The following is a 25,466-nucleotide window of genomic DNA, read 5'->3' as shown; positions in this document are numbered from 1 at the left end:
TACATGTTTGACAAACTTATTATTGTGTCCTAATTGACCTGGTACTATAACATGTATCCGACATGTAAGACATTTGTTGCAATTGTGAGTAATTTGATGTATCAGATGACTCATCTGTTGCAATAACTGACTTGTCTGTTGAGATAAACTTTAAACTTTTGGTCTCGTCCCAGCTTGACCTGGTACGGCAATATGCATTCAACAAGTAAGTCATATGTTTAAACAAATGAGTCATCTGGTGCAACAAATGACTCATCTATTGGAATAAATGAGTTATGTGTTGGGACAAACTTCTGGTTCTATCCTAGCTTGATCGGGTATTGTAATATACATATCCAACAGGTAAGCCATTTGCTACAACAAATGACTTAACCATTAGATAGTTGATTGTAAATTATTAAAGAAACCGTCCAAATACCCAGATGAAATATTAGACTAAAAATCATTAATTTCCTTACCAAAATCACCTATGAAATAATGCCTAATAATGTAGAAGTCAAATTTTATCCAATAGCAGTAATACCAACAATATGAATGTAACGACAAACAATAGAAGAAAAAAATGAACAATAAGAATACAAATAATGATGAACAAGAAAAAAAAAAGAATGAGGATGAACAAGAATAAGAGCAGCAATAGGAGATCAACAACAATGAAAGAATAGCGGAGAGAGAGAGAAAAAGGAAAAAGTAGCGGTGAGTTGTGGGTGCCCTATTCCCCTTCGTTTCTTATTATGAGGGTGTTATATAAGACGTGTCAAAGTATAAAATAAAAAATAACTTGGAGATGAGATTCGTCCCCTCAATTCTCAATTTAAAATAGAAAAAGGCCTAAAATACCCTTGAAGTATTGAAAATGGTACACAATTACCCTTCATCCATTTATTGGCTCCAAAATGTCCATTTAACCCACCTATTGGCTCCAAAATACCCACATCCACCTTTGGGTTCAAAATTGACCGCTTATTTAATGGTTTTATATTTAAACTATTTAATTATTTTTTTAAGTAGTTGGCGCTCGACTATTAGATATAATTTAATTTATTAATATCATTTATAAATCAACCCACTACCGACCCATTACTAATTAAACTCCACCCAATTAATAAACAAATTATAATATCAAAATCTCCCTAAACCCTACTCAAACATGACGAAATTACAGATTCCTTAAAATGACATCCAAAATTATTTAGTTCGAATTAAAGCCCAATTAAATTTAGGTTGAGCCGCTTATTAGGACACTCTCAATAGGATTCCCTTTCAAGTTTGAATTCAAATTTTATGATTAAAGGTAAAGAAGTAGTACATCCCTAATTAATTTATGCACTTTTTAAATATAATTTTATAAATATTTATTATTTGTTTTAAATACTTTAATATATATTTTTTTTATAAAATTTATTCATAAAGTAACATCAAATCATTGAGAGAAATGAATAATTAACATAAAGATAGTCATACTTTTAAGTTTATCGGTAATTTTAGTTTAGACACTTGAATTATAATATGTTTTGATTGATGACTTGAATGTATGATATTTTCACCTCAATTTTTTAGAAACAATCATTGACAAAAGTTTTCTGTTGTTTCATTAATAATGGGGCGGGTTTATTAATTGGGTGATTTAATTAGTAATGGGTGAATAGTAGATAGATTTATAAATTATATTAATTATAAATTATAACAGTTGTTGAACGTCATGTATTAAAATTTTTATTTAAATAGTTTAAGTATATAGTCGTTAAATAAGTGGTCAATTTTGAACTCAGAAGTGGATGGGTAAAATATTTTGGAACCAATAGGTGGATGAGAAGGTTATTTTGGAGTCAATAGATTGATGAAGAGTAATTTTATACTATTTTTGATACTTCAAGGATATTTTAGATTCTTTTCCAATTTAAAAATTATCACCCCTACACATCAATTAAGACTTGAGTCACCTATTCCTAATTTTAAAACTTCTCTATCTCACTTAATTCATTGTCTCGAAAAACCTTTGCGCTGATAAGAAAACTTGAGAGTTAAAAGTAGTACTATTAATAACACTAATATTAAAATTATCACCTCAAAGCAATAATTGAATCTGGTATCACGTTTTCTTTGTTTTAATATTTTCTTTTGTCACCTTCAATAAAAAAAAGTTCCAAGAAAGCCAACTTCAAAATTGAGGTGCACCAATTTCCAAGGCGACTAATGCCTAATGGCCCTTGAAATCTCCCTACGACTTGTATGATTATTATTTTGTTCCGTATTTAGCGCCTTAACTTGGTTATCAATGCGGACGAAACTTACTATGGCGTCTTTTGCCAGAAGCAGATATGTAACAACCAATTCTCACAATTGCCAACAATGCACTCTACCTCTTCACTTTAACTCTCTAAGCAACTATGATGTTTCCTCAACTAACAAAACATTACATGATGTTGTAAAGTATGGGTCTTTAACCTCTGCACGCCATATGTTTGATGAAATGACTAAACGTGATGTTGTTACATGGAATATCATGATTTCTGGATATAGTCATAATGGGTTCCCAAGAAAATCACTGCACTTGTATAATAAAATGGTTTCTAACGGTATTATAGAGAATTCATCTACTTTCTCCTCTATATTGACCATATCTGCAAATGTAGGTTTGTTCAAACAAGGGGTTGAGATTCACAGCAGAGTTGTTGTTTTGGGATGTAGTATGAACTTATATGTTGCTAGTTCACTTATTAATATGTATATAAAAATGGGGTTTACAGATTTTTCTTTTAAATTGTTTTATGACTTACCTAAACGAACTTTACCCATATGGAACTTGGTTTTAGGCGGAATTTGTGAATTGGGTCGGTTGAGTGAGTTCTTAAGATTGTATAGTGATATGAAGATGGAGAATGTCGAGCCTAATGGGCTGACGTTTTGTTATTTGATTAATGGTTGTTGTAAAGAGATACTTGTTGATGAGGGAAGGCAGTTGCACTCACATGTGATTAAGACAGGATGGTTAGGATCAAATATTTTTTTAGCTAATGTATTAGTGGATTTTTACTCTGCTTGTGGTATTTTGGTTGATGCTGATAAAGCATTTGAATGCATTCCACCTCAGGATGTCATTTCATGGAATTCAATGGTTTCAGTTTATGCTGCTAATGATTTGTTACGTGAAGCTGTTCGAGCCTTAGAAGAGATGAGATTGTGGGACAAAAATCCCTCTTCTATGTCATTTGTGGCATTGTTGAATTTATCAAGTCGCGGAAAGGAACTGCTATTTGGAAAACAAATACATAATTTTGTTATAAAACTGGGTTTTGATTGTGAAAGTGTCCTCATTCAGTCAGCTTTGATTGATATGTATGGGAAAAATGATGACATTCAAAGTTCAATAACTGTATTCCGGTGTTCACGTGAGAGAAGTCTCGAATGTTGTAATTCAATGATGACATCTTTGCTGCATCTTGGTTTCCTACACGATGTATTTGAGCTTTTCAGTCAGATGGTTTGTGAAAATATTATGTTTGATGAAGTGAGTTTGTCCTCAACAATTAAGGCATTATCATTGTATTCCTCTCCTAGCTTGGATAACTGTTGTTTGTTCCATTGTTGTGCAATAAAATCAGGTTTTGATTCTGATAGTATGGTCTTATGTTCTCTGATTGATGCATATTCAAGATCTGGACAGATTAGATTCTCTCAGCAGATTTTTGAAGCACTTCGCTCACCTAATATTTTCGGTTTCACTTCAATAATTAATGCATATGCTCAGAAAGGAATGGGATATGAATGCCTTGCAGTGTTTGAAGAAATGATCCAAAAGGGTCTAAAACCAGATAAAGTAACATTCTTGTGTATACTGTTGGGATGCAACCATTCAGGTCTAGTCGAAGAGGGGAAAAGGATTTTTGATTCTATGAGGACTCTCCATGATGTCTATCCAGACAGGCGGCACTATTCATGTATGGTTGATCTTCTAGGTCGTGCAGGTCTAGTCAATGAGGCAGAAGAGCTGCTAATGCATGGTTCATCGGAAGGAGATTCTGTCATGTGGAGCTCACTTTTGCGAAGTTGCAGGATTCATCAAAATGAACATGTTGGAAGAAGAGCAGCTAAAAGGTTGATGGATCTTGAGCCAGAGGATCCTTCTTTTTGGTTACAGGCCTCAAATTTTTATTCTGAAATTGGAGAATTTGAGGCTGCCGTATACATTCGAGAGGTTGCAGTGGCAAGGAAGATGAGCAGAGATATTGGCTATAGTTTAATTCGGGTACATGAGTTCCATTAAATATACACTCAAACAAAAAGAGGGAAAAAAGGACATCATGGCTGTTTGGTCTGCAGGACATGCTGGATATACTTTTTCTTTAAAAAAATATATCTACCAGAATGGAGAGACTTTGTCTGCCTCTATACTTTTGAAGCAAGGACACTGTGCTGCTTGTTAACCAACTCTAATACCAAAATACAATACAAGTTTCAGAAGAAATGTATATGCGTTGTTTGGTCTCTCCATTTACCAAGTAACTTTTTTCTAGTGCCCTTCATCTTTTTCAAGATTTCCACATTTATTGATGAAGTAAAACTACTGTAACGGTAATTTGACTGTCTAAAAGGGGAACCTTTGAAGATCGGTGCTGTAACATTTGTTGTTGTATGGGTGAGAAAGAATCTAGAGAAGCATTTTACTTATGAATAGTATGTTGAACCATGGCTGAGGAGTAAAGCAACAATCTCTAAAGTGATATTCTTACACTTAAAGTGTGGGATTGTAGAAAATTAAACACCTTTATCTACTTTCAAGCCAAGCCATATAACCCCACTAAATCATCCATTTTCAGCACTAATACATCCATATAAATTAATACTCTATGGCCTCCTTTGATTTATGTAAAATCTAGAAATACAGAACGAATACCAGAAACCCCTAAATCATGGTTAAGATACTCTTCTTCTTGTTTCTTGTTTGGTTAATGGGGGCTCTTGGAGCTGCAAAAAACAACTTTTTGGATGATGTCATCCTGTCAGAGCTTGATGATTTGGATGTAGAAGACAGTGACGAAGCAGAGTTGTTTGACCTCCCCAGATGGGGAATTGATCGCGGCAACAAGATTCTTGTCAATGTTGATAGCTTTGGTGCAGTTGGTGATGGAACTTCAGATGACACCAAGGTAATTCATTTTAAAACTGAAATACTCGACACAAAGATTTGCGGATCGACTTCTACCTGTTTTTTATTACACTAGATTAATGGATTGAAAAAGTGATGGTTAAAAGAAAAAGATTGAAAAAGTGTTCGGCAAGTAGAAATATGACCATCCTGTATTTACTCCATTCATAATCGAGGTTGTCTTTCATACTTATTGCTTACAGGATTCTAGTTTTACTGATTAGTCTCCTCTTCTAGTGGAGTGGACAACATAGACTACCAATGCTATCTTTTTCTTGAGTTGTAGATTATCTGTGTTGTTGTTGTTTTATCTGTGCAATTTGTAAGTACTTTCTCCCACTTTGTCAATTGTACTATCTCAGGCTTTTGTTGATGCATGGAAGCAAGCTTGTTCAACACCAAAATCAGTCCTCTTGGTCCCTGCAGGACGAAGTTATCTAGTAAATGCAACAAGGTTCCGAGGGCCTTGTGTGGGCATACTGAGAGTCCAGGTTACACTTATTGCTTCTATTTCACGTCTTGTTTCAGTTTTTGTCCTCCATTTTACTAGTATTTACTCTAGAGAAACTTATACATACTATACTTGGTTGAAATTGTTATTGTTTCCCTTGTAGCATCTATTAAGACAGCTCAAGTGTTCCTTACTATTGTCATAAACTGGAAATGTGATTAAACAGATTGAAGGAACTATAGTAGCACCAGATGATCCTAAGAACTGGAATTTTGCAAAGAATGGACGAATTTGGCTTGGCTTCTTTAACTTGACTGGAGCTCTGTTCCAAGGAGGAGGTGTTGTTGATGGATCAGGCAGCAAATGGTGGGCAGCTTCATGCAAGAAGAACAAGACTAATGTAACTAACGCATGGACTACTTATATGTTCTTTTTTGTTTTGACAGATAAAGATTATAGTCTTTCTCTTTCTTGTTTTTTCTTGTTTTGGATTTTCTTCCGATAACAGCCATGCGTAGCAGCACCAACTGTAAGTGGACTATCATGAGGATCTCATGTTTAACCCTTATCAGCATTGTGAGATCAACTCACACAGGATTCTAAATTGCAGGCTTTAACTATATATGGAAGCTCAGGTATAAAGGTGAGGGACCTAACAATCCAAAATGGCCAACAAATGAATTTTGCCATTTCTCGATCAGACTCTATAAGAATAGCTGGTGTTACGGTGTCTGCTCCTGAAGACAGTCCTAATACTGATGGAATCCATATAACTGAATCTACAAATGTTGTACTCCAGAATTCCAAAATTGGAACAGGTCTTGACATCTCCCATGTTATCTACATTCAGATCTCCTTATTTGACTGATATTGACCTCAAGAACAAAAGTTGCAATATTATGTGATCTCGTGTATGGGATAAGACAGACTGCAGAAAAGAATCTCTTTTGAAAATAACATTTAGTGTGCAACTGCATTGCTTTCTTAAATGTGCCTCTCAAATAAGGCACTCTTACCTACCATATAAACCTTGGCTTGAGCTCTGTGCATCTCTCACTTTACTATATAAAATACCTAGCTTGAAAACACGTACGAGCCCACCTTCCATGCTCTCTGTTTTTCTTAAATAAACTGGCACATGCACTGTTATAATGGACGTGCCTTTATTGGCATCATGAATATGCTTTATGATCAATAAAAACTGATTCCCTTCCTTTCTTATTAGGTGATGATTGTGTCTCTATTGTCAATGCTAGTTCTCATATCAAGATGAAGAGAATTTACTGTGGACCTGGCCATGGAATCAGGTAGTTCAATTTCCCGTTCTCATTGCCCTTTAAAATTACCTTTTGAAGCTTTGCAGAAGGCATTTAAGAGTAAAAATAAATTCGAATGTCAAATTATGGAAGAATAAGTGAAAATATCATTCTCAAGTTGTCTTCTAAACTGATTCTGTTGCATGAATGATGCCTAATCAGCATTGGGAGCCTTGGTAAGGACAACTCTGTTGGTATAGTTACTGGGATTGTACTTGATAATGCGTTTCTCAGAGGTACCACAAACGGTCTGCGGATCAAGACATGGCAGGTATGCCATTTTTTGCATTGTGTTGCACTAAATTTATCCCTATATATGGTATTACCTACAGGATTGTTTGAAAATTAATACATTTTAGTTGATTTTACTACAGCTCTCCTTTTAATTATCAAATATCTACAGTCTCCGTGTACTTTACATGGAAAAGATCGATTTAATTATACAACATTCTGAACCCCTGCGAGGAAAAAGCTTTCCCAGTTCTCAATGGCACCTAGATTTTGTCTGATAACTCAAGAAATAATTTTCATTTCATCTTAGTAAGAGAATGACAAAAAGTTGTTTTCTTAGGGAGGATCAGGTTATGTGCGTGCAGTGCGCTTCCAAAATGTAAGGATGCAAGATGTTTCCAATCCTATCATCATTGACCAATTCTATTGTGACTCACCGAAGTCCTGCCAGAATCAGGTATTCTTCTCAATTTTCATGTTTTCAATTGATAACGTATTACTTGGCGAAGGAAATAAATAAGATTCCTTCCAATAGTTGGGAAAGTCGATGTGACAGTGTCATTTTTTCTTTACATGATAGACATCTGCAGTTGAGATTAGTGAGATAGTTTACCGGAATGTTAGTGGTACTTCAAAGAGCCAAAAGGCAATCAAATTTGCATGTAGCGACAACGTGCCCTGCAGCCATATTGTTCTGAACAACATCAACTTAGAGACCAGAGATGGTACTGCTGAGGTCTACTGCAACTCCGCCACAGGGATTGGTTATGGTTATATTCATCCATCAGCAGAATGTCTCAACTCATCTGACAAGAAAATTAAGCAGAAAATGGATGCTCGACTTGTCGAACCAAGGGAAGAATACATCGTTCATACCGAGTTATGAATCGCCATCACTCAAACACATTTTTAATATAAATCTCGTAGTTTAGTTCTTACTGATTTGAGTAATCTCAGATTCAGAGGTTCCTAACTAGGTAAATTAACAGCTAAATACTGTTATACAGCGATTCATTAAAAATATTTATATGAGACATATTGTATTATTATATACATTATTTTCTTTCATGTTAAGCTCAATGTAATACACAAATTTATCAAGACGGCCATTTTCTCATAGCTATGGTGACTGACTACTCCCTCTCAAATATTCTAAACCTTTTATTTTTAATTAAACATACTAATGCACTTCTCAAAATTAATCAACAAAAATCAGAAAATTTTCATTTTCTTTATATGTTTGGATTCATCTCCAATTTTTCTTCTGAACAACAATCAGAAAATTTTAATAGATTCTTTTATAGAGTATACGTTCATCTATGTGTCCACTTATATAGTGAATGATTTAGTTTATAAAATTAAACTTATACACAAGATTACATCATTGGTTCTTAGAAATATAAAGTTTATATTTGTAAATCTAATATGAAAATTAGACAAAGATATCGATATAATTGTATACTAGTTACATATAATTTATCTTGATTATGAATATATAATAATTTTAACTTCTTATGCTAGTACATCTTATATGTATTAATAGGATCAAGTCGAGATAGTATTTCATATTGACTTAATAAATAACTTCTCTAGTTCATTAAATATTCTTATACTCTTAGGCTTGGTATAATTATTATTAACAATGTATATTGTTTATTATATTGCTTTATATAAAACAAGATTCTTTTATGAGTAAATATGTCTAGTAAATTATATAATAACAGTATATATTGACAAAATAATAGTTTGTTAATAAAATTCATATGTCGTTTGAAAATTGATGATACGCTTTTATAAAAAATTTTAGTTTTATGTGTAAAAATCGACACATAAATTTTATATCCGTCAAATAGAATAAGTTAAAGAAAAAATCTTAAGAAAATAGTCAAAATCAAATAATTAGTCATTTAATGGATTAGCATTTGAATCTTATGGGGAGTTAAATGAGATTTAATTGATGAATTCTGAAATTAAACTGAGAAGTTATATTGTGGTGGTTTGCCAATATTTTTAGGTGGCACAAACTTGTTTCGAAATAAAATCATCCATTTACCTAATCTGAGCATCAAAATGGCTAGTTTAGGTAGATATTTTCATAATATATTATGTTATATTGTATCATATCATATAATATTGTTTAAATGAATATAATATTTAGATATATTGTCCATCGTTATATGTCACATATCCATAATTTAAATAATAAATTTATCAAAAAACAAGGTATATTATAGAACTAAATACTATGAAAATGTAGGATAAAAAATGAAATGTGATTATTAAATAGTAAAGATGGAATAATCTGATGAACCCTGTATTTGTATGAGTTTATGTTATGAATCATTCTACTTAACTATTTTATTAACTAAACACAAATATTATGATATATTAAGATATTTTTGTGATAATTTGTTGTAATTAATGGAGGAAAGAGGTTTATGGTGTTTCAAATGAGGGGCAAAGTGTTAAAAAAAATGACTGAAAGTTATCAAAGATGAAAATATAGAAAAGAATGGTGATTTGTATGATTGATTAAGGTTTAAAGTCATTTTCGACCGCTTAAAGTTATTCGCATAATTCACTTAGACACCTTAACTAAAGCTAGTACCGATTGAACACCTCTATCCTCTCGAATGTGAACTATTTGGACATTTTATGTAGATGTGACACAAAAAATAAAATTCACATCTTGATAAACATGTGAAATTAATATTTTGATATTTTTTCCTTTTCAGTTTTTTCTTTTTATTTCTCATTAGTTTTTTTTAAAAAAAATTTTCCCCCTCTAATTTAAAACCACACACCTACTGCAATCACTTCTTCGGTACAATACATCACCATTTTCCCCCACAAATTTCCTTTTTTTAAAAAAAAAATCATCTTATCGTCACTTCCGAGAATAAAAGATAGTGATCACCACTTCTTTACCAAATAAAATGGTGATTACCAAATCATCTATGTCTTCTTTGCTGAAAATATTGAGATTATTGTTTAAATATTTTCTCTCTCCCTCTCAACCTTTCCCCCACACACCCCTTCCTCGCAAATCGAACAAAAAGAAATTTAAAATAAAAAAGCAAATCTTTTTAAGAAAACACTATCAATTTAAATGAAAATAAGAAAGAAGACATAAAGAGAAATAAAAAGAATAGAGTCATAGATAATAGGAGAAATTACATGGAAAAACAAACTTATATCAATAAATTACTTAAAGTAGCTATTGTTTGCTTTATTTACCATCCGCAAATTATTTTTGGTCATAATTATGGTTGTTAGTATAAGCGTGCCTTTTCCCCCCTTTTTATCCCAGTTCACACGCTATTTGTGTGTCTCTGCAAAAAAAAATATTTAAATCTTTCACCTTAAATTCAAAATTTGAACCTCTCCCTCTCAATTTATACTCTCAGATTTTTCAGGTAATTGTTTTTCCGATTTCATGCTTATTTCATTATTTTTTATTGTATATTACTGCGAATTTTTCTGTTCCTTTTTAGTTTTATGATTTTTATAGATCCAAAATCATGGATGAAGAAGAAACACCTTGTAAGAGAATCACTAGAGGTATACAACTGAATCAACAATTTTTGTGTGATTTTCCTTCTATTTCTTTGAGATAACTCAGGATTTTGAAGAAACTTCAGGATCCATTGTTAAATCTCGAATTTATCAACAAGAGAGTATGTCAAAGTCTGGTAATACCCCATTGAAGATGCAAGAAGTCATGCATGTTGCAAAATCAAAAGGGAAGACCAAAAAAGTGGATAAACATAAAAAAGACAAATTTGTTCATGTTTTGACTTCAAAGAAGAAGCGTAAAGTAAAAGAGATTGCATCTACAAGCAATAAACAAGACAAATTAGTTAAAATTTTGATTTCAATGAAAAAGCGTAAAGTAATAAATATTGCATTTACAATTAATAAAGAAGATGCCCAATCTGATTCAGTTGAACAACTACATTTTAAAAGAATTGGGGTAAAGTATATATGTTTGAAGTTCAGATCTAAAGTTGTATGCATATCTTTAACTGTTTGAATATAGTCATATCTTTATATGCAAAAATGAGATTCTATATTTCAATTGTTGTTGTAATTATTTTGATACATGTGTTATACTTATTTTCAAATTGTATAATTCTTTTTGTTTCATAGTTGTATTCATAGTTGTATAACTTTGTATTTGTATATAGATATTTACTTTGTTTAATTTTTTTATTTGTATGTAGATATTCACTTTGTACAATATGTATTTGTATATCGATATTGACTTTGTATTACTTTGTATTTGTATGTAGATATTCATTTTGTATAAGTTTGTATATGTATATAGATATTCACTTTGTATAAGTCCGTATTTGTATATAGATATTCACTTTGTATAGTTCTATATTTTATACTGTTTTTGCTATTCGTGTTCTATAACTATACATTTGAAATTGTATAATACATTTATATTTATTTATTAGGGAGTACAATTTCTTCTCAAGGAAGATCCACTTTACACGCCACACATGCAATACTATATCAATGTTGGAGTAATGAATCAATTGTCTCTAATCAAGCTGGGGCGGTCAGTGACAGTAAGGTACCAGACAAGCCAATTAGATCAAACGTTGATGTAGATAGTAGTGAACGTATCATAGTCACTTAGTTTTATTGTATCATTTATGTTTGTTTGGAATTCTGTATTAGCAGTAACACTTCCAATTTGATGGGAACAACATTTTATTGACTCTATTATTTTGTTTAATGAATAAAGTTTTGCGATTTTATTTGATGATGTTTCACATAATATACAGTTTTTTCGTGAATATAACTGATATATATTAATTTATACAAATGAATAGTTTGACATGTTATACAATAATTTTTGAATAATTATTCAACTTAATTGAGAAATCATTATACAAATGCAATTATTACTGTAGATACAACCAAAATTTGTATCAGTTGTCTTTTTAGTTTGCTTATTAGTTTATTGTCATACGCAATTATATAATCCAATTGAAGTATTTACAGGACTCGCTAATCCTGCAAATATCACCTTTTGATTTTCAAATTTGCCAATTTTTTATACAAAGTAATTTCAAAAATATCAAATATTATCTGCAGGTTGTATATCAAAATACAAACAAAAATGCAAATATCAAGTCTACATTTATGTGAACATTAATTAATACAAACACTAACTCCACATAAACTATAACTATCAATGAATTATACATATTCACAACTTAAACTACTTTATACAATTTTACAAATTAAAATCACTTTATACCAACTAATTTATACAATAATTAACACATTTTAATTCTTTCAACTATTTTATACAATTAACCATTGAAATAACTCAATTAAACAACTGTAGAGATAAATTGAAATAGCATCTATGATCATGTATCAATACAACTAAAATAATATTCAAATGGCAAAAGCACATGCAATATTAAATGTATAAAATCATCATACACATTTAAAATTGAATCTTTTGTAGGCTTTGCAAGGCTGATTTTTACAAGAACACCTATTGTGACCTGCAATTCCACATGTACTGCAAGTATTTGTCCCCTTAGATTCAAACATCTCACTTGCTAATTTGTCGCGAGACTTTTTTCTTGGCCTTCCAGGAGGATTTTTTTGACACTGGAGGTAGAACTAAATCAGTCATTATATATCCAGGGACCACCCACTCTGTTTTATCTAGCAATAGGTATATTGGAAATTCATAATCAACACCGTTGTCGTTGTGTATAAATTCGAGCAGAACTCATCTGGTCCTAAACTCTTGAACTTCAAAACAACCCAACCATATTGAAACTACATAATTTCTACCTATATCATTGACATTGTGAACATATTCTGTTCACAGAAAAACTTGCCATATACAAAAATAAGTTAAAACAGATTATTATGTATAAATTTATACATAACTTAACTTTATACAATTAATCACTAAAACAGTTTAGTTATACAACTATAGATATAAAAGTCTACATTTATAGAAACACTAATTTATACAGTCACTAACTCCACATAAACTACAACTATCAATGAATTATACATACTCAAGTCGCAATTCAACTAAAACTAATTTATACAATTTTACAAATCTGAATCACTTTATACAAACTAAGTTATACATCTACAGATATAAAAGTTCACATTTATACAAACACTAACTTATACAGTCACTAACTACACATAAACTACAACTATCAGTGAATTATACATATTCAAATCGCAATTAAATTAAAACTAATTTATACAATTTTACAAATCTAAATCACTCTATACGAACTAACTCCACAGGAAACAATTGAAGCATACATTAAATCAAAGCTTCGATAACTGATTAAGATTTGAATTTCGGCTAAACAGTTCATACAATTGAAGCAGTTTCTTCGATCTAAATATCAATCGATTTAATCGAATCTCCAGAGCATCAAACAGAAAAGAGATGAAACTATATACCTAAACCGAATCGATTCATTGTGTTATTTACCTGTTGTGTAATCAGCGGTAAAGTCGACGTCGACTGACGATCTCAGAAGAAAATTGAGTTGCCGACGGTGATTTAGGATAGGAGGTACTTAATTCTGTTGCAGAAGGAAGGTACTCAATTCTGTTATAGAACAGGTATGATTTATAATGAGCGTAAATTAAGGATTTTTCCCTCTGAGATTACCGCCATTTACTTTTACAAAATTTAAATTCCTTTTGTATAAGCTATTACAGCTGTAACTACTAGGTACTGTATGTAATTATGAAACTTTATCTAAATTGAATAAGAACTTTAATTATAGTGGCTATTTATGAAAATTTCCCTAGATATTATATGTTAAAACCAATAACTTTTCTAAATGGAAGTTAACAATGGTGGACAAGATAGTTATGTTAAGAAAATAGAAGAAATGGAGAGGTTTGCGGAGGGTGGAGTGCGAAGATGGGTTAGGGGGGTGTATAATTTATTTTTTTTAGTTCAAAGTATCATCTTTTTGGATTTTTGTTATATTCAAAATTCATTTTTATGATTATTTTAAATTAAAATTTCATGTTTCTTCATTTGAATTGTCATTTTGCCGCCTCATACACATGTGTATTACATGCACTTTCTCTTTAGACTAAGTATCCGAAAAATGTTCAATATGTATTTATTTTTTAAGAATGAAGTTTAATAGGAAACAAGGTCTGTTAATGTGTCCAAGTGAATTACATAGACAACTTTAAGGGTTACAAGTGACTTAACACTACAAAAGAATTGTGTATTACATGAAGATTTTTCTGAGAATTAGTATGAAAATTTATAGAAAAATAAGTTTCTGCAAACTTTCATACTAATCTCCACGAAAATTCTCATTTAATTCACATTGTTTTTATTGTGTAAGTTATTTAGTAAAGTGGTGACAATGAAAAGGATGAAAAGTTGTGATGGCGATATGTAATGTAAAATGGTGAGAGAGGGGGTCAAAGGGAGAATAAAGGACGAATGAAGTGAAAAGCCAAGATTTTTTTCTTTATTTTTTTTAACGAAAAATACAATTAAGTGAAGTGTCATTTAAATCCGACTTGGATGAGGATGTATCATTTGAACTTTAACGTTAATAATGATATGTCATTATTTTTGAGTTTTTAAAGCTAAGAGGTTTAAAATGTTGTTTTTCATTGAATTTAAGAGCTTAGTGGGCAAGAGTTAAAGTAGAAGGGTCCACAATATAAACTCATATAAATATAAAGGTCTATCACATTATTTAATCAATAATAATAAATACAATATAAAAAGAAAATATTTAAATAACGATGCGATCACATCGAATAATTTGTTACATAAAATAGATCTTTTCATCGTTATCTAATAATAAATTTCATTGATATAATACAATAAAATTTAAGTAACATACATTTTATTTAAACTAAGCATACAATACAATTTCAGTATCACTAAAAAAAGTGTCTTCAAATAGAAGAGTACTCCATTTCATGTAACTGTAAGCTATCATTATCACTCATGTGGGCTGTGACAACCAGGAGGCGTAACACAAGTTGGCAGTAGCTATGACAAAAATTAAATGACATGCCTTTAGATTGCAGCAAAATCACCTATTTGACTCTTAGTGCTAGGTCCCTGTGCCCTTGTATTATTTTTTTCTTTTTTATGACATGTTAATTATAACGACTTTTGTATGCACTCTAATTAATTTGTCAGACAATTAGTTATAACTCACATATACAAAATAAAGAGAAATTGATATGTATTTAGGGTGGTATTTATATGGATAATCACTCATATTTTTAAGTAAAAAATGAATAATACTCATATTATTCATATAAAAGAGGATAATTAAATAGGGAAAAGATGTTCATTCATTAAAGAAAGAATAGTAGGGGGGGGGGGTGGCTTGTACGAGGAGGGGTGGTAAAAAACATCAATAAACACTCAAATATGTCATTGAACTTTTAGAAATGATTCATATTTATGTCATTCATTAAAAATTTGCTTCATCTATACCAATTACCGTTTAAGAAATGTTTATTAATGCTTTCTGTTAACTCTAATTTTGCAAAACCATTTTTTACACCCAAACAAGTTTTAATACTTCTTAATTAAAATTTTGGATCAAATATACTATTTTTGTTTCTTCTTCCTCAATAAAGCATGAACATAAACAACTCAGAAATTAATGATGTGACTTAATTATGCTCAAATTTTTGACCAAAATAACTTATTATTTAAATCAATTTATGACAATAATATATTTTTTTAAACTTTAAAAAACTACTATAAATGTTGTTGATAATAACGTATTAGGCCATGTTTTAACTCTGCTAAATTGGAACAGACCAAAACTAACGGGGGACGGCGTTAAAGTTGAAATAAAGTGATGTTTTAGAGTTCAAGTAGAAATATGTTACTGTTGGTAACGTTTTAGAGTTATTATATTAAAACCCTATAATTTTGGTCCTTCTATCTTAAACTCAATTTACTCCATTTACCGTACTTTCTTCAGCTTACCCCAACCTAGTTTCATATTTCTTCCCCTCGCTTAGAGAAGGTTTTTGTTGGGCTATTGCCCATGTTCCAGCCAAAGGCCCATGGCCTAATCCTACTCGAAAAAAGGATTGAAATTATTCGCTTTATTTGGTTTCCAATTCTATTAGGAATAGAATTGGAATTTTAATCCTATTTGTAGTTGGTTTTCGCTTTATAAGGAAAAACACAACTCTATAAATAGAGGATGGTTTTGAGAGAATAATTAATTGCTCAATGATATTGTCTTTGAAATACATTAGAACATAAGAGAGGTTTTTTGAGAGAACTTTCAACAAGAGAAAAAAGAGAAGGAAAAGGGTTCTTTTGCTGCAGTCTTTTTCTCCGACCAGCAACATTGAGATCGTGTTTTCAGATTAACTAACCGTTGAATCAGGCTGAAAATTGGTTTGAATGTTCCTGACATCTTGATGGTTGATTTGAACGGTGGAGATCGGATTCGGAGGTCATCAAGATTCTATTTTAGGTCCCGAATAGAAGCTGGTTTTTGGTGGTGTTTCTTTCTATTTATCATTTGTTGGTGTAGCTATTGTTTGTTCTCTTTTAACACTTGTTGTGTAGCCATTAGAAGAATATTTGTAACCCTCTTATTGATATAGTGAAGCAAATCGGATCTTGTCGATTCCGTGGTGGTTACCTTCGGTTTGAAAGGTTTTTCCACGTTAAACTTGGTGTTCTTTATTGCGATTTTCAGTTTCATCTTTTCGTCACAATAATTGGTATCAGAGCAAAGGTTATCTATATGGAGGGGAATATTATAAAGATGGTATGTCTAAACAGAAGAAACTACAACATATGGAAAAGCAAGATGAAAGATCTATTGTTCGTGAAGAAGATGCATCTTCCGATTTTTTCTGCTCATAAATCCGAGAATGTGACCACTGAAAATTGAGAATTTTGATCACCAATAAGTATGTGGATATATAATACAACGTTGAAGATAATGTTCGCAACCACATTGTGAATGAGACACATGCTAGAACATTGTGGGAAAAGTTGGAGACGCTTTAGGCTTCAAAAACAGGCAATAACAATTTGTTCTTGCTAAAGCAATTGATTACCTTTATATACAAGGAGGGAAGTCCTATTTTTGATCATATAAATGATTTTCAGGGTATTCTTGATCAGCTATCAGGAATGGGTGTGAATTTTGATGATGAAACACAAGGACTTTGGCTTTTTAATACTCTATCAGATTCTTGGGAAACTCTACGTGTTTGTTACAAATTGTGCCACTGGTGTAAAGGTAACTATGGAATATGCAATGAGTGGTGTGTTGAATGAAGAGGTTAGAATAAAATCTCAATGCACATCTTCACATTGAGATGTTCTATATACAGAAGAAAGAGGGAGACATAAGACAAGAGATCCGAGGAGTAGAGGTAAAAGCAGAAGCAAGTCAAAATTCAAGAATCCAAATATTATATGTTATCATTGTTGAAAGAAAGGACATATTAAAAGATTTTGTAAACAATTGAAGCAAGATCTTAAAGAAGGGATGAAAGAATAAAACAATGAAAATAATGTTGTTGTTATTGTCCAAGATGGCCTTCTCTTTGCTTGTGATAAAGACGTCATCAATTTTGTATCTCAAGATACAAGTTGGATAGTAGATTCTTAAGCCACATCACATGTCACACAAAGAAAAGACTTCTTTTCATCTTATACTTCTGTTAACTCTGAGGTGTTAAAGATGGATAATGCTGGCGAGGTTAACGTGTTTGGTGTTGGCACTGTTTGTTTAAAAACCAATATTGGTTCAACGTTGGCCCTTCAGAATGTCAAGAATGCTCCAGACATTCCCTTAAATTTTATCTCTATAGGACAACTAGATGATTATGGCTATCATAATGACTTGTGCAATGGCCAATGGAGCTCACCAAAGTCTCACTGATTTTAGCTCGAGGAAGAAAACATTCAAATTTATACGTGACACAAGGATCAATTTTTGGTGACTCGATAAATTTGGTGGAGAGCGAGACTCTATCAGAATTGTGGCACAAGAGGCTTAGTCATATGAGCGAGAGGGGAATCACATGTTTGGCTAAGAAAAATTTGCTTGCTGGTATGAAACAAACAAAGGTGAAAAGATGTCTTCATTGCTTAGCAGGAAAACAGAATAGAGTTTCTTTTCACAGTCATCCTCCTTCAAGAAAATATGAGCGATTGGAGCTAGTACACTCAGATTTGTATGGTCCTTTCAAAGTGAAGTCAAAAGGTCGTGCACTTACTTTGATACTTTCATTGATGATCATTCTCGCAAGATTTGGGTATATCTTTAAAATCCAAAGATCAAGTGCTTGATGTGTTTAAATAGTTTCAAGCCTTATCTGAGAGAAAAACGGGAAAGAAATTAAAATGTATCCGCACTGATAATGGTGGTGAGTATATTGGTCCTTTTGATAACTACTGCAAATCGCAAGGAATACGTCATCAGAAGGCTCCTCCAACGACTCCTCAATTAAATGGTATGGCATAGAGAATGAACAGAACTTTAGTTGAGAGATTTAGATGTGTGCTTTCAGAGGCTAAACTTCCGAATTCTTTTTGGGCTGAAGCACTTACCACTGTTGCTTATGTTATCAATTTGTCTCCTGTTTTTGCTTTGGATGGTGATGTTCCAAACAGAGTTTGGTTTGATAAAGATGTTTGTTATGATCACTTGAAAGTTTTTGGGTGTAAAACTTGTGTGCATGTTCCAAAAGATGAGTGGTCAAAATTGGATGTTAAAACTAAGCAATGTATCTTCATTGGTTATGGTCAAGATGAGTTTGAATATCACTTTTATGATACAATTGATAAGAAACTCATTAGAAGCCATGATGTTGTGTTCTTTGAAGATCAAACTATTGAAGATATTGACAAGACTGAGAAACTAGATTCTCATACTGATGAGATCTTAGTTGATATTGATCCAATTCTTATTATTGATACATCTTCTGCACATGAGGGAACCCAAGGTAATGATCAAGATAATGATGAGAGTGTAAAACATATAATTGTTCCTACTGATGATGTTGTGGTTGATAATCAACCAACTCATGTTGGGATGACCGCTTCGGATGCTCCAAAAACCTCGTGTAAAAGATCTACTAGAGAAAAGCGAAGCTCAACACGTTATTCTCTTAATGAGTATATCCTCTTCACTGACATGGGAGAACCTGAATGTTATGATGAGGTCATGCTAGATACTCATAGATATAGGTGGGTAGAAGCCATGGAAGACTAGAGGAAGTCACTTCACGAGAACGACACATATGAGCTAATGGAGTTAGCGAAAGGTAAGAAAGCTTTAACAAATAAATGGATATTTAAATTAAAGCAAGATCAACATACATTTGAACCTAATACAAGTCTAGGTTAGTCGTCAAAGGTTTTGGTAAAAGAAAGGGGATTGACTTTGATAGAATTTTCTCTCCTGTTGTGAAAATGTCATCTATTCGTATGGTTCTAGCCTTAGCCGCAAGTCTAGATTTAGAGGTTGAGCAGATGGATGTCAAGACTGCCTTTCTTCATGGTGATTTAGAAGAGGAGATCTACATGGAGCAACGTGAAGGTTTTGTAGTTAATGGGAATGAAATCCATGTTTGCAAATTGAGAAAGAGTTTGTATGGTTTGAAACACGCTCCAAGGCTGTGGTACTTAACGTTTGAATCTGTCATTGAAAATAAAGGATACAAGAAAACTTCTTCTGATCAATGTGTATTCTTTCAGAAGTTCTCTTATGATGATTTTATTATCTTACTACTTTATGTGGATGATATGCTGATTGTTGGCAAAAATAAATCTAGAATTGCAGTTCTTAAGAAAGAGTTAAGTAATTTGTTTTCGATGAAGGACTTGGGGCCAACAAAGAAGATCCTAGGAACACAAATCTATCGAGATAGACACAAGAAAAAGTTATCTCTATCCCAAAAGGAGTATATTGAGAAAGTACTCAAGAGGTTCAACATGACAGAGACAAAACTGGTTAGTAAAGCTCTTGCTAAACACTTTAAGTTGAGTACGACTCAAAGTCCATCGACTAATAAAGAGAAGAATGAGACGTCGAGTATTACATATTCTTCCGCGGTTGGTAGTTTGATGTATGCTATGATTTGTACTAGACCAGATATTGCACATGCTGTTGGTATCGTTAGCAGATTTATTTCCAATCCTGGAAAAGAACATTGGGGTGCAGTGAAATGGATACTACGATATTTGAAGGGTACGTCAGATATGGAGTTGTGCTTTGGTAGTGGCAAGTCTGAACTAGTATGCTACATGGACTCTAATTTGGGAGGAAATCTTGATAATTCAAAATCCACTTCTGGCTATTTGATCACTTTTGGAGGGGGAGCTATTTCTTGGCAATTAAGACTTCAGAAGTGCATAGCTCTATCTACCACAGAAGCCGAATATATTTCCATTATTGAATGTGCCAAGGAATTTCTTTGGATGAAGGAGTAAATCAAAGATATTGATTTTGAACAATCAAAGTTTGTCTTATTTTGTGATAATCAAAGTGTTATTTATATTACCAAGCACTCTACCTTTCATTCTAAGTCCAAGCATATTAGTATAAAATATCATTGGATTAGAATGGCCCTAGAAGAGAAATTATTTGAGGTTGAGAAGATACACACTGATGACTATCCTTCTGATATGCTTATGAAAGTGGTGATCGTAGATAAGCATGAGTTTTATAGAAGAGCGGCAGACATGAAGACTGCCAAGAGATCCCCCAATTGAAGTCCATTTGGCCCCTTGGCTGGAGGGGGGGGGGTTACTTGTTAGGACCGGAAATAAGCAGGTGTAAACGCGGAAGCTAGCAAAGCAAACCTCGAAAGATCATGAGTAAGAACACAACGATAAATATACCAAACGACACAAAGGTTTAACGTGGTTCGGTCAATCGACCTACATCCACAAAGGAGATGAGCAATCCAGTATAAATATGAGAGTACAAAATACAGAGGGAAAAAACCTCAACCAATTCACTTGGGATACGTGGGAGGTTCACACAAGTGATAACGTATCAAGCATCTTAGATGGACGAATACTATCAAGCATGTGTTGGAAGTTTATAGAGATGCACTTAACTCTATTTTGAAGGTGCAATGTAATTTTTACTTATTTATAAATATTGTAAATGTAAAGACTTACTTTGCTCTTTTCCTATTTCATGTAGTTTATTTGTAAACCGTATTCCCATGACTTAATTGAGAGTCATCCTCTCTATTATCACACTGGACGAGACATATGGAGAGTTAGAGTTTTAATCTTTTGTTGGGATGTGGTCGAGATTCATTTGCCAAATCATGTTATGAGGCAATTTGAACTACAACAAGCTATACCAACTCCCTTTTCATTTGATTTCAACCACTTTCGCCATGATCGTCGGGGGAGTTCGAACATGCACAATGGTTATCATTTTTGAACCAACGCCTCCAATTTAGTTGTGATGCACCGGTTAATAATTAATCACTTCTCTATGATGATCCATATCTTATTTGGTTCAGGCGCATTAATCGTCTTGTTATTGATAATCCTAATTCATGCCCTCAAAATCGACAAGGTTATGTACCTAATTCGACGACATATGAAACTATGGTATGTGCCACCTCATTAGCTTAAATTTCAAAATTTGTCTTTATTGATTTTAGTGTATCATTTATTTTTTTTAGTATTGTTTCTGCCATGTTTTTCATTGTTCTTGGTTCACTGCTAAGTGTTGAGAAAAATTCTAAGGCAATATGTATATATATATATATATATATATATGAAAATTAAAAGAGTGAGAGTAGTGGAGTGGGCCTACTAATGAGGAGATTTAGGTGTTTTCTTTTTTATGAATGAATGGAAACAACATGTTGCACAAGAAAAGCTAGACAGTAATGGCCACCCGCAAGGATGATTATAGAGTAGTAAGTACTTTTATTATGTACCATTTCTATTACTAGTTGTCTTTTACAGATTTCAGTTAGTAGTGAATTCATTGTTCAAGTAACCATCCGATCTAAATCATCAGATTAATGGATTAACTTTTAGTCTAAGGAAATATAAATCTTTACCATTTTGAACAATAGTGGTTCATGGATACATACGGAAATGCAAATCTTCACTTTTTTACTTTTTTCATTAAATAACTGTCATTTTAATTTATTTAGGTGCGTCATATTCATTCGATGGATGATAAAGTTAAAACACTTAGTGACGATCCAACATATTTATTTGATGGATGATGAAGTTAAAACACCTAGTGATAATCCAACATTTGAGGCCTTATACATGTTTTAAAATGGTGCGAGATCAAGATTCTTATTGTTTGAAAATATGTCCATGAGGCTGATATGGTTCTTGTGTCAGCTGATTATTGAAGAGATACGATACTACCTGTCCAGTTGCATTCTTTAGTTCGTAGGCGAGGAAAATGTGGTGGTGTTGGTAGAAGATAATATGTTGTTGAAAGAGGTCAAACACATGAATGGATCAGGCCACACAAAATGCCCAAGCATCCTCAGAAGATGAGCAAGCAACATCCAATTATAATATTGGTTTCATTTCATGAGGTTGCACTCATGAATTCACTCAGGCATCAAATATGACATATCAACCGTCAGAAACAAATATTATGTCATACGTGACTCCACATACTCTACAAATATCAAGTTTGTCATGACTTGAGAATGTCATTGATAAATTTGAGGATGTCTCAAACTTTACCTCATCTCCTGTGCCACTGATCATTGAGAACCCTGATACCACCAATAAATTAGAGGACCCAAATCACCATGTGTATGGCAATGATCCAAAGGATGCAAATGAAGGCGGTGAAACGACTATTCAAGATAGTGAACCATCAAGGAAGGAGAAGCGTAAAATTAAACTTAAGCCTTGTGGGACTGATATTTTAGCATCATACATTTTATATTTGGTTTTACTCTCTTTTTGAATTATAGAACATTTATATTTTCTTTATAGACGATTAATATGCTATCCAACATGTCAATAAAAAGATATCAAAGAATAAGTAATGAAAATTTTTGGTGATGCTAAAAATTGCGGCCAGTATTGCTGAACATTAGAGGGAGTACTTTTCTTAAGAATTTAATATGGAGAAGATATTTTAGTTATTTTTTAGATGAAAGTATTAAACATGCTTCATTTAGTTTTATTGTATTAGAAAAATAAAACAAAATCCTATAACTTTTCATTATAAAATAAATTTATGTAATAACAAGATGAAACTCTATCTAATTTCAAACTAAATGAATATTCACATTTTTGGACTAATACATGCTTAATGCACTTTAAGCAATGCGAATACTAATACATGATTAGCTTATTTACACTATTATTGATTATCCAATATAAAATTAATTAAATAAATAAATATAACTATAACTGACAAAAGAAATATACATTTAAATTATATACTTTTTGGAGGTTCAAAGATTTCACCTTTTCAATTAGAGAGAAGAATAGTTAGTTCTATAGAATAACATAAAAAAGGAAGAGAAGTTACACTATTTTTAGTGATATCATGAATTTTGAGCGAATAAAAGTTAGAAGCTTAACTCATTTTGCTAATTCATATTTTACCCATAGGTATCCATATTTTTATGGGTCAAATATGGGTATCAACCCATATTTTATCCATGTGAAAATCACTCACCCAACCCATTAAAATATGGCCCGTTTGGGCAAATCACCAATATATGAGCTCATTTTTCCGGCAATAAATATAACCTAACTCCTACAAGTACTAGACTAGGAATATAGGACTATGCCCCTCTCAATCAGTGCGAGATTGAAATAAGATTGAAACCCACGAAGAAAACAAACCCAGTAGTAGAATGCTAACTATCAAGAAATCTAGCCCAACAAAAGTAAGAAACCACCATTGAAATTGAAGATGAGGCACGCATGAACGGTCCATACCTGTAAATACCTGAAACTATGCTTCACACAATGCAAATGAGTGGCAGGCAAATCATGCATGAATTGAGATACAACATTGACAACATAGGAAATATTTGAACGAGTCATAGTCAAATATTGAAGATCACCCGACATGCTCATATATTCACTAGGATTTGAAAAGAAATTCACCATGAATGAGAGAAACACTAGTACGAGAAGCAATAGGGGTACATACAAACTTACATGTATGTGTGTGATACTTAAGAAGTGAATCAGAGATGTATTTCTGCTTAGATAAATGGAAACCATGAGATGAGCAAACAACTTAAACACCAAAAAAATAATGCAAAATCACCTACGTCTTTCAGAGCAAACTGACGGGAAAGGGGAAATGAACTTATCAAAAAGGGTTGAATGATTGTCATTGAGAATAATATCGTCAACATAAAGTAACAAAATAAGAATACCTGCTTAGGAACGATGAATAAACATTGAAACATCATATTTCCTACAAATAAAACCATGAGAAAGAAGGATGTACTAAAGTGATGAAACAATACACGCGGGGCCTGTTTTAGACATAAATAACTTTAGCTCATTTGTAGACATGATGAGGAAGTTTTGGATGAATGAAGCCACAAGGGTGTTTCATGAAGACTTCCTCATTAAGAAAACCATGCAAAGATATATTTTTAACATAAAACTGATGAATAGGCCTAGAAAAAGAAATATCCAAAGAACGTAAAATACGAACGCTAGTAGCATGAACAACATGATTAAATCAAATGTCTCGTGGTAATCAATGTCGGGCTGCTGATGAAATCATTGTGCTTTAAGTTGAGCTTTTTAATGATCAATAGACCAATTAGAATTATGTTAAATTAATAAACCCACTTGCAACCAACCACTTTCATGCTAGGTTGAAGAGGAACAAGAACCAAAGTTTAATTTGTCAAAAGAGCATTAAACTCATTTGCCATAGCTTGTTGCCACTTATGATTTTTGACTGCCTGTGACAGACAAGAGAGCTCCGTATCATGAAAATTAGAACTCAATGACAACATTTTCTTAGGCTTAGAAATTCTAGATTTTGAGCGAGTTTGCATATGAGATGTATTAACGGAAGTGGAAGTAGAAGAAGCAATAGAGCGCAAAGAGAGAGGTATGGACAGTGAAAGATCTTCAGAGTGTGACTCACTAATTGGATCAACATATGGTTTTACAGTGGTAGAGGTTGAACAAGGAACAAACAGAGAAGGTTGATTCACTGGAATGCTAGAAGAGGTCACAAAAGATCTAGATTGAGTAGATGATATTTATTGTCACAACCGGGGAGCACCCCCTAGAAGTAATATGACGTACTTGACCTTT

At 32.4% G+C, this 25,466-nt stretch overlaps 2 protein-coding genes across 4 annotated transcripts; both read left to right on the top strand.

Moving 5' to 3' along the window:
• Positions 1-2,274: 2,274 nt before the first annotated feature.
• Positions 2,275-8,266, top strand: LOC101257654 (probable polygalacturonase At1g80170). Of its 3 annotated transcripts, none has more exons than XM_019213516.3 (9): positions 2,275-5,150; positions 5,512-5,640; positions 5,827-6,000; positions 6,109-6,129; positions 6,211-6,418; positions 6,826-6,907; positions 7,079-7,187; positions 7,488-7,604; positions 7,728-8,266. In XM_019213516.3, exons 1-9 carry the CDS (start codon positions 4,914-4,916, stop codon positions 8,031-8,033), a joined length of 1,383 nt encoding a protein of 460 aa, XP_019069061.1. In that variant the 5' UTR covers positions 2,275-4,913; the 3' UTR covers positions 8,034-8,266. The 3 variants fall into 3 exon arrangements, with proteins under 3 accessions (XP_019069061.1, XP_019069063.1, XP_019069062.1); XM_019213518.3 differs by having other exon boundaries at positions 7,832-8,023; XM_019213517.3 differs by lacking the exon at positions 6,109-6,129.
• Positions 2,876-4,267, top strand: LOC109120124 (putative pentatricopeptide repeat-containing protein At3g13770, mitochondrial). Its single transcript, XM_019213519.3, has one exon. It carries the CDS (start codon positions 2,876-2,878, stop codon positions 4,265-4,267), a length of 1,392 nt encoding a protein of 463 aa, XP_019069064.2.
• Positions 8,267-25,466: the final 17,200 nt, after the last annotated feature.

This window comes from Solanum lycopersicum, chromosome 4 (assembly GCF_036512215.1).
Source record: "Solanum lycopersicum chromosome 4, SLM_r2.1".
Lineage (NCBI taxonomy): Eukaryota > Viridiplantae > Streptophyta > Magnoliopsida > Solanales > Solanaceae > Solanum > Solanum lycopersicum.
Note: the sequence above shows the minus strand (reverse complement) of the source record. Positions and strands in the feature narration are given on the sequence as shown.